This window comes from Phaethon aethereus, assembly GCF_964289735.1.
Source record: "Phaethon aethereus genome assembly, chromosome: 2".
Classification (NCBI taxonomy): Eukaryota; Metazoa; Chordata; class Aves; order Phaethontiformes; family Phaethontidae; genus Phaethon; species Phaethon aethereus.
In genome coordinates, this window is record NC_138582.1 from 24,373,308 (window position 1) to 24,388,830 (window position 15,523).

Genomic DNA, 15,523 nt, shown 5'->3' on the forward strand with positions numbered 1-15,523 from the left:
TAGCACAGAGGCAGACGGAATGAAAGATGGTGCTGCTAACATTCACTTTTTTATCTTTTGTGTTTGGACTTAATGAAACTTTCTTCCCATTATACCTGGTGTCTGAAATAAGTGTGAGGCAAGTGATTTTTATGCTCTGCTGCCCTCTCTGGTAACAGCCCTAATATTAACAAGTCTAAGGAAAACCTCATGAATGTGTTTTTTAATTTTAACTTGGAACGATTCTTCACGACCTATATTTAGCTTGATGTCTACTTTTTTCCATGCATAAAAACATGTCTGCTTTTTAAACCAGCTAATACAGCTGGAGAAAACCCTTCTGAACTGTGGAGATGAGTCTATTTAGTATGCTGTCACTGACACAGAGCTAAAAGTGTTTTGGGATTGGCACCCTTTGGAAGAAGACTGAAAACCGGTATTTCCACCTTATGCTCAGACAAAGACAGTCAGGCTTCTCTGACCCAAATCATGACTCCTCTATCAGGTTGCACAATCTGCCAGATGAGCTATGACAGCAGTGTTCTCAGGGAAGTCTCTCAGTGGTGGAGATTTTTCTTACAGTGGCCACACCACTTTCCTGAGTGAACTCAGAAGATTAAGGTCATTGCAGAATTTAGGAATGGCCTGATGGCACTGTGCTTTTTTAGGTTATGGCTGCTTTAACTTATGCTTTGATTTTTCAGGACCTAAAACAGAACAAGACAATTGCTCCAATCTGATTTAGAAGTTCCTGTACTTACGTCTGCCTGATTATTTTTTTTTCTCTCCCCACTATCCCATTTTGCAGCTGGCCCTGGCAAATAATTTCTGCATTTTCTGTTGGTGCTACTTCTGTCTTCTTTTAGAAAAGATGTAGAGGGGCCACAGCAAGCTAAAAACAATCCAAATGCCAAGCTGGATAGGATTTTTCCTCCTTATGCACTGTCAGTAATGAAAGCTCAACAGAGCTCAGGTTGCTCCTGTCAGAAGCCTTCACACGGGATTGTAGAACCCTACAAGTAAGAACCCATGTAAGATTGCTGCTTTCAGTAAAGGAGGAGGACTTGTGGATATTTCCTAGAAAAAGAAGACGACTCCATCGGCTTGGAAAATACACAAATTCTGTAAAAATACATATTTGTGATGTTCATGAGCAATGTTGTTAGCTTAGAGCACACAGTGCTCACTGTACAACAGGATTTGAGGATTTAGTAGTAAAGGTCTGGAATAACATGGCAGATGCCTTGCGTTGGCAAATACTTAAATGCATGGCATAGTAGTAAACATTTTTCTATTTTATTACATTTTTATGTTCCTTTGAAACTTATGAAACTCCTCACAAACTCAAATGCTGCAATATGGGAAGGGCTATATTTGCTTTTAAATGGGCAGTTAAATGGGACATAGGGGAAAATGTAAAAACAATTAATAGGTATTGAACATTTCTTCCTTATTCATGGTAAAGGATAGCTAAGCTTCTTGCCTCCTTTGTTTTTGAAGGTTACATCGTGCAAGATGGGGCTATCAAGAGAATTAATAAAATATTTTAGCTTATTTTTCTTTCAAGATCATGATGATGGAGCGCTCTCTGGTAAGTTTTACCAGGTGCTTAACTTATCCCTCCCTTGGATTTTTTTGTTGTTGTTGGCTGCAGTGACGGAACCTGGAGTCTGAACAGAGCTTGCACAAACCTGCTTAGGCTGAAAGGCCCATCCTGTCCAACAACCCCCTCACACCTTCTCCCCACATGGCTTGGAAAGAGTGGTAGTGGGGAATGAAGTATGGCAATAGGTAGTGTGGTGCAGGGGTGAGACTTTCACGTGGGAATATCATGTCCCTTTCAGTTTGCAAGATATGTAGCAACTTTACCACATGGGAATTACTGGGTGTATCTTCTGGGCACTTAATCAGATGGCCATACCTACATGAAACAGTTCTTAATTTACAGATCACATGCAGAGTTTAACAATGGGACAGGAAACTCTTTTGTTTTATTTATAAACAATGTCTATGGCTTACTTTCCTTTATATCCTGACATGTTTCCTTTCTTAACTGATAGAAACTGAAGTTTAACCATGATGGTAAAACTGAGCAAGCTATAAACCAGGGTTGTGAGTTGTGAGTCTCTTCATGGTCATAAAATGTGAAGGGCTTTTATGTCCTCGTTGGTCTGCTGATGTCCTGTTTCCCACGTGGGCAGATGTGTGGATGAGCTGGATCCAGGCCTGGGGCTGGGATAGGCTCTGGCCACCTCAGGGAAGTAAACACAGCCTTTGCGTTTGACTGGAGTAAAGCTAGGCTTTGCAGCCTCTGTGTGGCCTTGACAAGTCATTTAGCTTTTTTTCAGTCTTCTCATCGGCATAAAGATGTTAATGCTCTTCTGAACATTTTCAAGGTGAAGGTCCAGTAGTAAACTCGGGCTTACACTGTGGGGTAGGAACTTTACTGCCTGTTTCTATTTTGTCTTTCTCCTGCCCCCCTCTCTCTGGCTGTGAAAGGTGTCTCTGAGTACACAGAATCCCTGGCTGTTACAATGTCTCATGTATCTGGATATAACACATTTTATATACTCTTCTACTGCTGTTGCAGATGGATTTATTTTTGCCTTCTATTGTGATATAATTAGATACAGAGGAGAGTAGAAAAGTTTTCAATTGATTACATTTCTGTGCATCTTTGATATTCCTCACAAATACATCAAGTCCAAATGTAACCCACTGCCCACTGCCAAAAAATGTTTAGATGCTCACACGCTTAAAATCACATGTTTAAGTGTTTGCTGAATTGTGATATTGGCTTAGAAATAAATGTCTACAGGTTTGGGCCTTTAGACACGTAATTTTTAAAAAGTGTGCAGGAAAGTAGTGACCTCTGAAGAGTGATGTGCTTTTCTTGCTGCATGTTAGTTACAGTGCTCTTGTCTGGTGTTCTGTTCCAAAAAAAAAAAAAAAAAAGGCAAGCACTGGTCCTGGAAGTTTGTATCCACATATCCTTTAAATGCAGAAATATCTATCCTGCTTAGCTGTGTTTTGAGAGAAGGATATTCTATAAGACCATAGTCTGAGGGAGTAGAGATGTTCTGTAAGAAATAGAGCTATCTAAGTTTAGACTCAGAAGTGAGGAAGATAACTAACCTGTTACTTTACTTTACTCCAGATTTTGTATTTATGAAGTTCTTTTTCTTCTCCAAAAGAACTTTGTTATCAGCACTAACTGATATATGAAAGTAGCTGGGCTATTTCACTAGATTTCACCAAACGTCTCTGTTTTTTCTTCTTTTCCCAGTGGTGAAAAAAGTGGCAGACTTTGAACTTCCTTATGTCAGTCTTCAGAGCATGAAGGAGTTGCACTGTAAGCTTGGGATCAGAAAGTGGTAAGCAAGAAGTTTAAGAGAAACTACCGAGATGCATGACAACTGCTATAAAAAGAGAATAACTTAATTACAAATTCTTCAAGCCTCAGCAGCTTGACTGTGTTTCTCTAAGGCCAATTTGTTACTGGAATTGACTGGTTTCTGTGGCCCTGCATGTTTTAAATTTTATCACCAGTATTCCTGAAATGTCTTTTATTGCAGCTAGCTATTTATTCTCTCTCCTTCAGAACCTACAGAGAAGTGCTTTGTGGCTGCTCGCCTCATAATTTTTATACCTGCATAATGTAGTGACCACAAATGGGAATTTACCTGTAAACAATACAGAAGAGGACTTTGAGTTCTGAGTTGCAGGCTGCAACTCTGGACAGAGATGAATTACTTTTTATCTGAAGTGCTCATTTCTATGTGCTAATACACAAAATACCCGAGGCCATAGCTTGAGCATTTCTTTTGGTAAATGGCCTGTCTTAAGCAGGAGACCACTCTTCCCCTTTCATTTGCTCATACCTCAGGCTTCTCCTCAGTTATGCTGGTAGAGCTGTGTGGGCAGACATGCTGAATTGGACTGGCAAGCTAACCTGGCCTAAAAATAAGTTGCTGGCTATTTATTTTTTATTTGGTTTTGCTGGCCTATTTGTGGCTTGGGTCAGTCCCCCAGTCTTGTTTGCCATGCAGCAAACAGTTGTGCTGACTTGTGGGTGAGGATAAACCCTGGGGACAGGGAGTCTGGTGCCAAAGTCCCATTTGTCAAACATTGCCCTGAGGGTACAGTTAGGCAGTAGAGCTGAGCCAGCCTACTGGTTCGCTGCTGTGGTTGTGCTCTGATCTACTTCTCCCTACAATGAAAAAGAAAAAAGGGAATAGATTTTTGCAGGCTTAGTGAGTTAAATTGGCTACATCAGATGAATGCTAGAGCCAGCAGCAGAAAAGGAAGAACAGACCATGCCTTTTGGTGGCAGAAAGCAAGGTTGCTTGGCTTGGAGGTACAGAGAAACCTGTTTGTTTGATGCTTGTAACTTTTCTGGTTTAAATTTACTGGGATAGACCTTGGCCTCTACAAAGCTTTCTCTGTTTCCCTGTACATGCCCTTATAAACTGGAGAACCTAGCAGCCTAATGAAAGCAGTGCGTGGTTCTAAGCCATGACAAAGTGACTGTCTGAGTAAATACTTCTCCATCTAGCACAGAGGTAGGGAACAGCAGTCCTGGGCTTGCTTGTGTGCTGCAGGAGGCATATCGCCTGTGCAACATTTGTAATACAGCTGTACCCTCTATGGGGCCTGCACTGCTCTGTTGATACTGTCATGTAGACTTAACCCAAACTGCTTTTAAATAGAATGGCTCAAGCTAGCTGGTGCAGCGCAGCACTTGGATAACTGAATATTTAACTTGCTTTGCTGCTATACTGATCTGATCCTGCAGCAATTCTACAGTATTTGGTAGTGCAGCTAGCTGGCTGTCCTGGTTTCAGCTGGGATAGTAGTTTTCTTCCTAATAGCTAGTGTAGTGCTGTGTTTTGGATTTAGCATGAGAATAACGGTGATAACACACTGATATTTTTAGTTGTGGCAAAGTAGCTGTAGTGCTTATAGTAAGTCAAGGACTTTTCAGCTTCCTATGCTCTGCCAGTGAGGAGATGCACAAAAAGCTGGGAGGAAGCACAGCCAGGACAGCCAACCCAGACTGGCCACAGGGATATTCCATACCATATAACATCATGCTCAGTATATAAACGTGAGTTGGCTGGGGGGTGGGAATAACTGCTCGGGGACATGCTATCAAGCATCAGGTGGTGAGCAATTGCTGCATTGTGCATCACTTGTTTTTTCTATATATTCCTTTATTAATAATATTATTATTTCCCCTTCCTTTGCTGTCTTATTAAACTGTTTTTATCTCAGCCTACAAGGGTTTTTTTCCGCAGTTCTCTCCCCCATCCCACCTTGAGGGGAAAGGCAAGCAAGTGGCTGCGTGGTGCTTAGTTGCTGGCTGGGGCTAAACCACAACCCCAGCACAAGACTAGCTTTTGTATGTCAGCCCTGCAAGCATGACGGTGGATGCTCTGAGAGTCTTACCAACTTCTATGTAGGCAAACGCTGAGTTGTTTGAGAAATGAAGGAGGAAAGTTTTAGTTCTAAATTGTAACGGTTATGTTTGGTACCACCCAAATCAAAGTGGAGAGATTGGACAACCTGACTTTAGTAACACTTCAAGGGCACAACTGTTTGGTTTTTGTGGTTTTTTTAATCTTGTAATTAATAGGATCTTTCTGGGTTATGCTCTCATCATATTTAGCTGAAAAATCAAAATGCCATATTTAGAAGCATATCTTCATATTTTATTACTTTTTTTCCTTTGGCATGGAAAAGGTATATGGATCCTTCTCTTGATGCACAGCTGATGGATTGTAGAGCTTCACTGAATTTGCTATATATGCAGGTAAAACTGAAAGGTCTTCAGAATTTTAAAAGTTAACTTTCCCACATTAATTTAATCTTTTATATAAATTCTTGAATTGCTAGTAAATGATTCCTGTTTAACACTGCTTTGTTGCACTTTTCTAAGTGCTGGGTATAGCTGTTGTTGATCTTTTTCATTTTTTCTTTTTTCTTCAAACGGATGTACTAGAGAGTCTAATTCATGTTTTGTGCATAGGAAAAGTATTGCACAAAAAGGACTTATTTAGATATTGCCCATTCTATTTTCAAGTGCATGTATGTATCTGTTTGTCTCTATATGTAGGCACTCTGCCATGCTATGACAGTATTTGAATTCTGAACTGTAGATATTTTGAGTTGTACTAGCTTTGGAAATTCTTAATTCGGGAGGAAAGAACAGTCTAGAGTGAACTTGTCCCAAAATCAAAGGCCTTGTTTAAAAAACCAAAGTTTTCTGTGTGCGTGTTTCTTAGTGTTTGTGTGTGAAAAGAAATAAATTTTTGCTGACTTTTTGCTATTTCTAAAAATTCTTTTAAGGCAATCCAGGAAGTTAAGAGGAATTGGGTTAAACCAACAGAAGGGCAGATGCAGGAACTTGAATTTCTACAAAAAAATGCAAACAAAGCAAAGGTAAAATAGTATTTTAAAAACCACATAAACAGACCAAAGGAGTGGTTTTTCAAAGCAATAATACTAGAGACTGTAACTTTAAAAATAGAACATGGTTTTGTGGAGTGGTTTGAGATAGAGACCCAGGTCTCATCTCCTGATCAGATACCGAGCCACCAAATAGAAAAGGAAGTTCCCATCTCTGATAGTATTTTAAAACACTCCAACAGAATGACTTGGATCCCAAGGGCTAGCAAGAAGTTTTTGACTGTGAATCCTAGTCTTCTCTATTTGCTAAACTCAGGTGCAAATGTTTGGCATCCAGTTTAGGAAATTGGATGGAAATTCAGACTGCTGGGACTGCTGTTCTCCATTCTTACTGAACCAATTTCTTACTGATTAGTTTTATCTGTTCCCATCATCATATCTGATAAGCATCCAAAAGATTGAGCTCGTCATATCTGGTGGGGGGAAAAAAAAAAATCAAGTTCCTAAGTCTGGACTGTGAGCGCTGTTCTCTGAATCAAGCAGTGACATGTTGTGGTGAGTCTGTCCTCCCAGGAGAAAGAGTATTAGGAACCTGAAAGAGTTGCCTTATAGCCCTCTTTTTTTTTTGTTTGTTTGTTTGTTTAAATTGATAGATTTTACCTGCCTTTACAGCAAATCACTTTAGTTCTGTCTTTTTGGTGCAGTTCCTGAAGCTGATTCAAGAAGTGCAGTTCTATGGATACATACGGCTTGATCCTTGCATTTGTGACTATCCAGAAGAAGGCTGCTCAGCTGATATCTATGTTGGCAATAATGAGATTAACTGCTACATAAAACTGCCTACTAATGAAACCAAAGATGTCAGCTTTAAAATCAACAGGTTAAAAAGTTGGCAGGTGTCTTTTCTTGTACGTACTTCACTGATTTTGTATCTAAATTCACTTTCTCTTCATGAAAACTAAGGTTGTCAGGGAAGGAGGTCATCTGTTTTAAGTCCCTCCCATTTGCCCATATTCCCCCCCAAACCTGTCCTGAAACATATTCCCTTGGCAGCCTTTATGGCAGTAAACTATCTAGTCTTACTCAACTATGTTTTCTCCCTTCCCTGGTATTCCATGTCATACTTTACCTGTCCCTTTCCTTTCCTGTTGGAGGTAGAGTTGTCAGAGTTCTGTGTGGGAGCAAAAGAACTGCTTTAGACAGCTTTATGGTTGTAAAGACTCCCCCTTCCTACTTCCCACTTGTTTCCTCTTCCACAAGAAGGTCTTCAGCTGTCCTGGCTGTGTCCTCTCCTAAAGTCTTGTGCACCCCCAGCCTACTCACTGGTGGGGTGGTGGGAGAAGCAGAAAAGGCCTTGACTCTGTGTAAGCACTGCTCAGCGGTAATGAAAACATCCCTGTATTATCAACACTGTTTCCAACACAAATCCAAAACATAGCCCCATACTAGCTACTGTGAAGAAAAGTAACTCGATCCCAGCCAAAACCAGCACAATATTGTATAAAATGAACCTGATTGTCTAATTGGGATTTAAGGCTGAACGCCTTAATGCTGTTTTTAACTGTTTCTTCTGTTCATTTGTTGGTTTTGGGTTTTTTTTTTTTGTTTTGTTTGTTTGTTTTCAGGGTGCTACAAAGGATGGTGACGATGACACTCTGGAGCTCAGATTTGAGTACAATGATTCAGGCACATGGCAGTGGATAATTCTGTACACAAAACAGGTTAGTTCTCAGTCCTTTTAGGAAAGGATCAGGGTAAAATACAATCTTACTCCCATAAGGGGATCTTCAAAAGTGGTTAGTCCATCTCTATCACAGTGCAGTGGCTATGCTTTCAAGCAGGTTAGCCTAGGTACAGAGTTATCTGGGGAAAAGCATTTGAGTTTCTAGCATAAGGGGAGAGATTTTTTTTTTTCCATTGAAGAGAAATGTCTAGCACTCAGCAGCAAGCCTGGGATGGAGTGTGGAGAGGTGTCATTTATTTTCTGGACCCAGTAAGTCTCCAAAATCATTAACTGGTCAGACCCATCTAAGGTCAAGGGCTCCCATTTTCCACAATAAATCCTGTTGTTCAAATATAACTATATGCCATATTAACACAGGTTAATGGAGTGTGCGAAAATGTGACATCATAAGTTTTGGGTTTTTTTACTTATAAATAATTCTTCAATAAGATGGTGCTATTCCTCTCATTATTTTCGGGCAGCTCTTTAAAGAGAAAAGTATCCAGGAATTTAAGTCATCCATCTGTGGTTATGCTGCCTAGCAAACCATCTAGGCTCTGCAATATCAAAGAGAGCACCAGTCTCGGTTTAGGTACAGAGCTTCTATAAAAAGTATAGAGCCTGTTATTCAACTAAACTGCTTCTCTTGCCTCTGAGACCCACCCAGCAGGAGACAGGATTTTTCAAGTAAAATCAAAATGCTTAATTTCTCACACATGACTTCTGACTTCTAGGGTGATAATGCAGTTCACACAGCTATTTAGTAAGTGTTAATTTCCTGCCACACTTCAGTTTTATGAGAACATGAGCCATAAGCAGTAAGGTTTCTAGTTTCTTTGCTGCTGGAGAACAAAAAACACTAGAATTATCTCAGTATTAATTCTCTTGTGAAATCTATTAGGGTTGTGCTTTGTAGTGATTTGTTGATTAGAAAACCTGTGTCCCACTTTCCTCAGAACTGTGAGGAAGAGCTAAAGGCCAGAAATGTGCTGCTCTGTGGAAGAAACAAGGGTTTGATCCAAGATCCCACTGCAGAAAATGGAAAGACTGGATGATGTGGAGCTTAGTCAGAGATGGCTCCCTTCTCCATCACTGATCTTGTAGGATATTTTGTCTTTGATTCATTTCTCAGTGCTTGACACCCTACCTGAGATGCTTCAGTTTGGAGACTAAGCAGTAAGATGCATCTCCAGGGTGCAATTCAGACCTTAACTTGGGCTGCATCATCCCAAGGAGTTGTACATGCTCACTGGAGATCATAAGGAACTAAGAACAACTCCCCTCCTCTCTGAGCTGCCTCTGCTAGATACCTAATATATGGGATATATACAGGTACCTATTGAATGTGTACTGCCCCATTCATATTAGCTATGCAAGATGTGACTCTGCGAGCTGGTCTACAGCCAGTTGCAGCCATTTGTGTAACCACCAGGGCTTTGATTTCTCATCAGTGCTGAGTGCCTGTGAAGTCCTGCTTGCTTCATTTGTTGAAGTGGCTTTGATGCTGATAGTAACACATTTGATTAACTTTACTTTGTCTTTTGTGTAATTTGGAAGACTTTAAGGTAGGAGCCACAGACAACTAGAGAGAATAACTTGCTTCACAACACTAGTCATAGAAATTCTTATTCTCCACTCTGAGCAGTGCTGTGAAGGTTAGTCATGCTGAAGCTGGGCTTTAAGCAACTGCAGCTAGTTTGGTGTACTGGATGTTAAGCACAGAGTAAAATTGACTGAATTAGGCAAGTGATAGTTTGGTAGTTAGGGACTGTAATTTTCTGTTGGAGGAGGAATGGAAGGGTCAAGTACATTTTTTAATAGAAGAAATCAGAATGTTCTCTGGTTTATCTTCTTCAGGCCTTTTTGCTTAGTAGCTGCTTGAAGAAAATTATATCAGAACAGATGATGAAGGCAGCCAAAGGTGGCCAAGAAATGGTGAGCATGTGTGTACATTGGTATCTGAATTTGTATTTAAAAGAATTAAGCCTGCTACTCTAACATTCTCTCAAATGTGCTGAGAGAAGTCCCATTGAAGAAAAGGATCTTGCAAATTCCAACATTTCAGTAATTAATTCTAATTGACTAAAAAAACACCTTTGCTTAGTTTTGCTGAAATAATATTCTGAATGTTAAAGATGGTTTATCATCACAATTTCAATAATCTGTTTTGCATTCTCTCTTCTTGACTTCAATTTTTGCTGCATATGATAAAGGATATCTATGGCAAAATTCTTTTATGTTCTGCGCTACCCTGTTATATCCATTTCTGGCTTTCACTTTTTCACCAGTTCACTTGCTTGCTCCATCTGCTGCAATGTTAGACCAACTTCAGATCTGTGACATTCATAGTGAGAAAGCTTTTGGTTTTAAATAGAAGTGTTAATAAAATAAAAATCTGACTTGTAGCTAAAATACTTCTGCTCTCTTTTATGTAGGCCTTTAAAGATGAAAATATGTTTAGATATGTGTTATTTTTAAAAATAATTTCCAGCATTAATAATGCCTTGTGATATCTAAAGACTTTGAATGTCTGCTAACTGAAAAATTCTGAAGAGAAAAAAGGAATGGAACATGTGTGATCTTCTAGACCCATGCTGATTACAGTGTGCAATGAGGCAATGAACAGCATGTTATTTCATAGCTTTAAACTATAAGCAATTCAGAAGAAACGACCAATCTTAATTTTGGAAAAGACTTGATCTCTTTCATTCTAAGTTTACTTGTAATGGAAGTACAGTAAGCCTTTAATTATGAAGATGAGCATTCATCACTTAAATATTCAGCTGTTGGTAGTATTCAGGTAGCTTGGACTAAAACAGAATTATGAGAGAAGGGTGAATATGGCAGTTCATTTCCTACAATGTTTCTGCTGGGTTTAATTGAATGCTGATTTGCTCAGTGTATATTGTTAGAGTGCTTGCGGGAGCATTTAAGCTTATTTTAAGTTTAAATTTTTCAGTCTATTCAGATCAAGATGCCTGAATCCACAAAAAATAATAAGTCCAGCATCCAGCCTAAGCAGGTTAGTGAGTGAGAAATTGTCTCCAAAATGTAAACACAGTGTGTCTTGCTTGCTGGTGGTGTTTAGCCCAACCTCTGTTTTTCCGGTTAAGGAGACCCATAATAAATTTAATGGGAGCTTCTGTGGGTAGGAAAAGAAGTAAAACCTGAATTTTGGAAGGAAGAAGAGGGCGAGAAATATGTCTCAATTTTTTTGTTTTAGTTTGAGTTTAATGACAACTTGCTTCACTTTTAGTTGCTTTTTACAAGTGTTTCCAAATGAGACGTGAAGTTTACAGAAAGTCAGACTATATACAGAGATCAAGTATGTATATCCACATGCAGCTGCTGATGTAGTTTACAGACTTGTACTTGGATTCCACACAGGGATTGTTTATGCATTCATTTTTCCTTGTAGTTAGGAGTTGTACCCATTTGCAAAATTTGTCAAGTTACATGCCTGTACATTCCTATCACATAAAAGATGTAATTCTGAGTTCATTTGCTGGAATTAGTATTCATAGCTAATAGTTCCTGAATAGCTAAGTGGCTGAAAGTTGTTGCTTTTCCAAGTTATTTGTTGAGTATGAGATAATAAATAAATGGAAAAGGAATAATGGAAAGCAAATGAAAATAAATACCTCGGTTACAGTGTGTGATTGGCCAAAGGGAAAATATTTCTAAAAGAGAAAAGCAAAACCTAATCTGAATTCAGAAAAAAGCGATGTTGCTACATCTTCAGAAACAGCATAAAACAAATCACTAACTGCTCTTCAACAAGCAAATAGATTAATATCTGTTGTGGGTTTTCTTGCCCCTTTCTATGAAGGGGTTCTGTACTTGTCACTGTGGGAGACAAGATCTAGGTTAGGTGTGGCCTTCATTTGCAAGTTATTTGTGACTACTGTTAGTAAGGGAGACAACGCTTTCTGAGTAGACTCACATCTGTGATGAAGACTGAAGGATGCAGTTCAGTGGCTTTGCTGTGGTACAACTTTAGCAAGGTCGAAGTTGTGTGGCACTCTGGGCTTGAGGCAATTGTTCTGACTTGAACATACTTCAAAATACCTCCTTGACTGTTAGCCTTTGGAGCAAGATGGACTGTGAATTCTCCCTTTGAATTTTTGTGAGGAAAGAAAGCAGCCTTGGACAAGGGCAACATAAAACCACTGAGCTCATCAGCTGTGTCTTGCTGGTGCAGTGGCTGGCTGCTGCTATGAAACTTGGTAAACCAAGAAAATTACAGCTGGTAATTTAGAATAGAGTTGGTTGTTAAAGCAAGTAAAGGTATGCTGTTGCATTAAACAGTGGTAGTATGGCATGCTATGCCTCACTTTATACAGCAAGTTTCAACTGGTTTAGGTCTTCATGCACCAAGCTGTGTTATTAGACAGACAATTAATATAAAATCTTAAACCATGCTTAGCTAACTTTTAAATGCTGTGATTGCAGTATTAAGGTTCTTAAGGCTTCTCTTTCCTATGCCTCTATTTCTCTTTGCAGGACACTTGAAAAATGTATTAGAAGTGTAGCTTTGCACATTCTCATTTGAAAAAGTGTTGTTTGTCATTGTAAGTTTTGCCATTAGTATCCCTAAGAGTCTTCCAAGTCTTTGGTCCAAGTTGGTGGAAAGTTTGACTGACTGCTGCCCAAAGACTCGGAAAACTTAGGCTAAATATTTTCTGCTGACTCATGAGAAGAAAAACTTAACTTTGGTTTTCTTTGAGATCCTGTAGCAGTATGCTGATACTACCGGATCAGCATAACAGCCTGTAAATTCTTGTTTGAATAGATAATCTAGTGCAGCAGTAACATTTAGTAGGAAAATCAAGAATAATCTTTTAAACTGAGATTTAAAAATTAAGCTAGCATGCAATAGGTGGAGTTTGCAGAGAGTGAGGCTGTGCTGTAGTGTGTGCTGCATCTAGGCAATTTTGCTGTTAAGTCTTTTAGAAATCTTGAAAAAAGAGGCATGAAATAACTTCTACAGAGATAATCTATGCAAAATTTTGTTCCAGTTTCCTAATGCCTTAATATTAGTAGTTGCAGCATGGTTGCCATAGCTTTGTGATGGACACTGCTAGTAGGGTTTTTCAGGACATCTACTTTACATATATGTCAAAATACCATGTTGCAAGAGGCTAAAGGAAAGTCTGTACCATAAATTTTTCTAGTACAACAGAAAACTGTAGATACATGCAATGTAACAGTATAGTTTGCCTGCTTATACCTTTGGGTGCTTATAGCTCACCTGCTTATACCTGCTGGGTGATGCTGTGTTAGGATGTTTCAGACAGCACCTGGTACCCTTTAGTAGGACAAGTAGAGTTGAAAGATATCATTTATGTGTTATGGTTAAAGTTAAGAATGTGTGATTAACAGTGGTCAACATAATTCAGAAGGCCTAGCTAGCAGGCACATAAAGTACGTGTACATATGTCCTTGGGGCCACTATAATGCCAAATAAGACTGACATTGGGACATTTGGAATCGCCATGCAATCTGCACCAGATTTAGTACATTGCAATAAACTTTAAAAGCAGAAACAACTGTTCGTGTGTCCTATTCCAGCACACAAAAAAAAATCTGTTCTCTCTGAAATGCCAACATAGAGATGAACCATTACATCTGAACAGTATGTCATTTTCTAGCTTACGTTTGTATCTATAATTATTGAAATGCATGTACTTTTTTAACTGTTTACTTGTTTCACTGCAGGTAGTTCATTCGGGTTTTCTATCAAGGAAAAGATTTTTGGTTAGGCCAAATGAAGAGGACTGGGTGTTTGAGAAAATAAGAGAAGAGGACCTGTGATAATTTACTTCAGATTCTGTCTTTCAAAATTAATTGTTTGAGAATAATAAAACTATTGTTGAAAACTTGAATTATAAGGGCAAAAAAAAAATTCTTTAGTGTAATTCCTTGCCTCTGCAGTGTTCTTTATAGTATTTACAACTCTACTGAGCCAGTGCTGAGAATCTGGAGGTGTCTTGCAGACATGTTTTTTTTAGCGCCCCCCCTGCCCTGAAATTGTTGGGGCGGGAAAGGGGAGGGTTAATCAGAAACGGTAAAAAGTATTTACGTATCTGTTTATAACCTTTCTGTGTATGCTGGTGTGATTAGTGTGATAGCAGAGCAGGCTTTTGCTATCGTCTATCCCTATCCCCATTCCCCTTACCAGGCCTAGTCAAACGGCACAGAACATGACGGTGCCCTGACTGACTTCTTGAGATACCATCAGCGCTGATGCAACAGCTGCCCCGCTTTGGCGAAGGGAGGTGTTACTGCGCTCTCCGGGGCAGCCCTGGGGAGGGCTGTCAGTTGAATGTATGTAACCGCACCAGAAATTGAGCTTTCTCAACTGCTGGCACTGGGGTAAAGTGTGTTTTTTGTGGCGGGAGGAGGGTGGCACGGACAGCAGTGCCAGAAATAAAGCTCCTCCGAGACGCAGAGTTTTGACAGCTTTGTGGTGTTTCCTTTATTTAGTGAAAAGAGTAAACTGTTAATTTTTTTTTCCTATAAATCAGAGACCTGCTTCTTTTCAGGCAAGCTTGTTGCCCCTTCTCCTGTCGCTGCTGTTGTCCCGCCTGGGCCCAGGCTGCGGACGTAGAGGGGGTGGGCTAAGGCCCCCTGCCCTCGCTCCGGCGGCAGAGGCCGTTTCCCCCACTGCTGCGTGCCGCCTACGCCCCAGCTGGGGCAGTGACTCAAAACACACCAGCGGCGGTGTAAGCGGCTCCCTTTCGCAGCTGGAGGGGGCCGCGCCTCCCCCAGCCCGGCTCCGGCGAGGCCGCAGCCCTGTGTGGAGCAGCGTCCCCCTCGCCGCTGCCCCGGTGGCAGGCGCCCCCGGGCGAGCGCTGGGCGTGCGGTCCCGCGCCTCCGGCCCGGGTGTAAGGCAAGCGGCCCGGGGGCTCTCGGTGGGGGAGCAGCGGCGGCGACGGGTGACGCCTCGCCTCAGCCGAAACGAGAGCCTCCGGGGCGGTGGGGCCCGGCCCTAGGTCCCAGCGGCGGCCTCCGCCCAGCAGGGGGCGCGCGCGGCCTCCCCGCCGCGCCTCGGCCTCGCTCGCTCGTCCGCCCGCCTGGCCCCGCGCGCCCTCTGCGTGCCGAGCCGCCGCCGCCGCCGAGTGGCAGGTACCGCGGGGAGGAGGGCGGCGTCCGGCCGCCGGTCCGCCGGGGGGAGAGGGGAAGGGTGATGCCGGTGGGTCGGTCTCTCTGGGAGGGGAGGCGGAGGGTGCTGCCCGCCCGCCGGTGTGTGTGTGACGGGCCCGGGCCCTGCCGAGCACTACGCGCCCGCGGAGCGGGGGGCGAGGAGCAGCGTCGGGGCGCTGGCGGCACCGGCAGAGCCCGCCCCGAGGCTGTGACAGCCTCGCCAGAGCGGCGGCGGGGAGCGGTCCGCAGCGGCCGCCGCGCTGCCTC

At 41.6% G+C, this 15,523-nt stretch overlaps 1 protein-coding gene across 1 annotated transcript in view; it reads left to right on the forward strand.

Moving 5' to 3' along the window:
* Nucleotides 1–13,924, forward strand: part of SNX31 (sorting nexin 31) — a gene marked incomplete at both ends in the record, with an annotated part of 34,468 nt that extends 20,544 nt beyond the window's left edge. Inside the window, 9 exons of the mRNA XM_082015194.1 lie at nucleotides 1,480–1,570; nucleotides 3,266–3,353; nucleotides 5,722–5,791; nucleotides 6,328–6,420; nucleotides 7,092–7,295; nucleotides 8,013–8,108; nucleotides 9,968–10,045; nucleotides 11,076–11,136; nucleotides 13,833–13,924. Of these exons, the coding sequence (XP_081871320.1) occupies nucleotides 1,480–1,570; nucleotides 3,266–3,353; nucleotides 5,722–5,791; nucleotides 6,328–6,420; nucleotides 7,092–7,295; nucleotides 8,013–8,108; nucleotides 9,968–10,045; nucleotides 11,076–11,136; nucleotides 13,833–13,924 (873 nt within the window). The remainder of the gene's footprint in view (nucleotides 1–1,479; nucleotides 1,571–3,265; nucleotides 3,354–5,721; nucleotides 5,792–6,327; nucleotides 6,421–7,091; nucleotides 7,296–8,012; nucleotides 8,109–9,967; nucleotides 10,046–11,075; nucleotides 11,137–13,832) is intronic.
* Nucleotides 13,925–15,523: the final 1,599 nt, after the last annotated feature.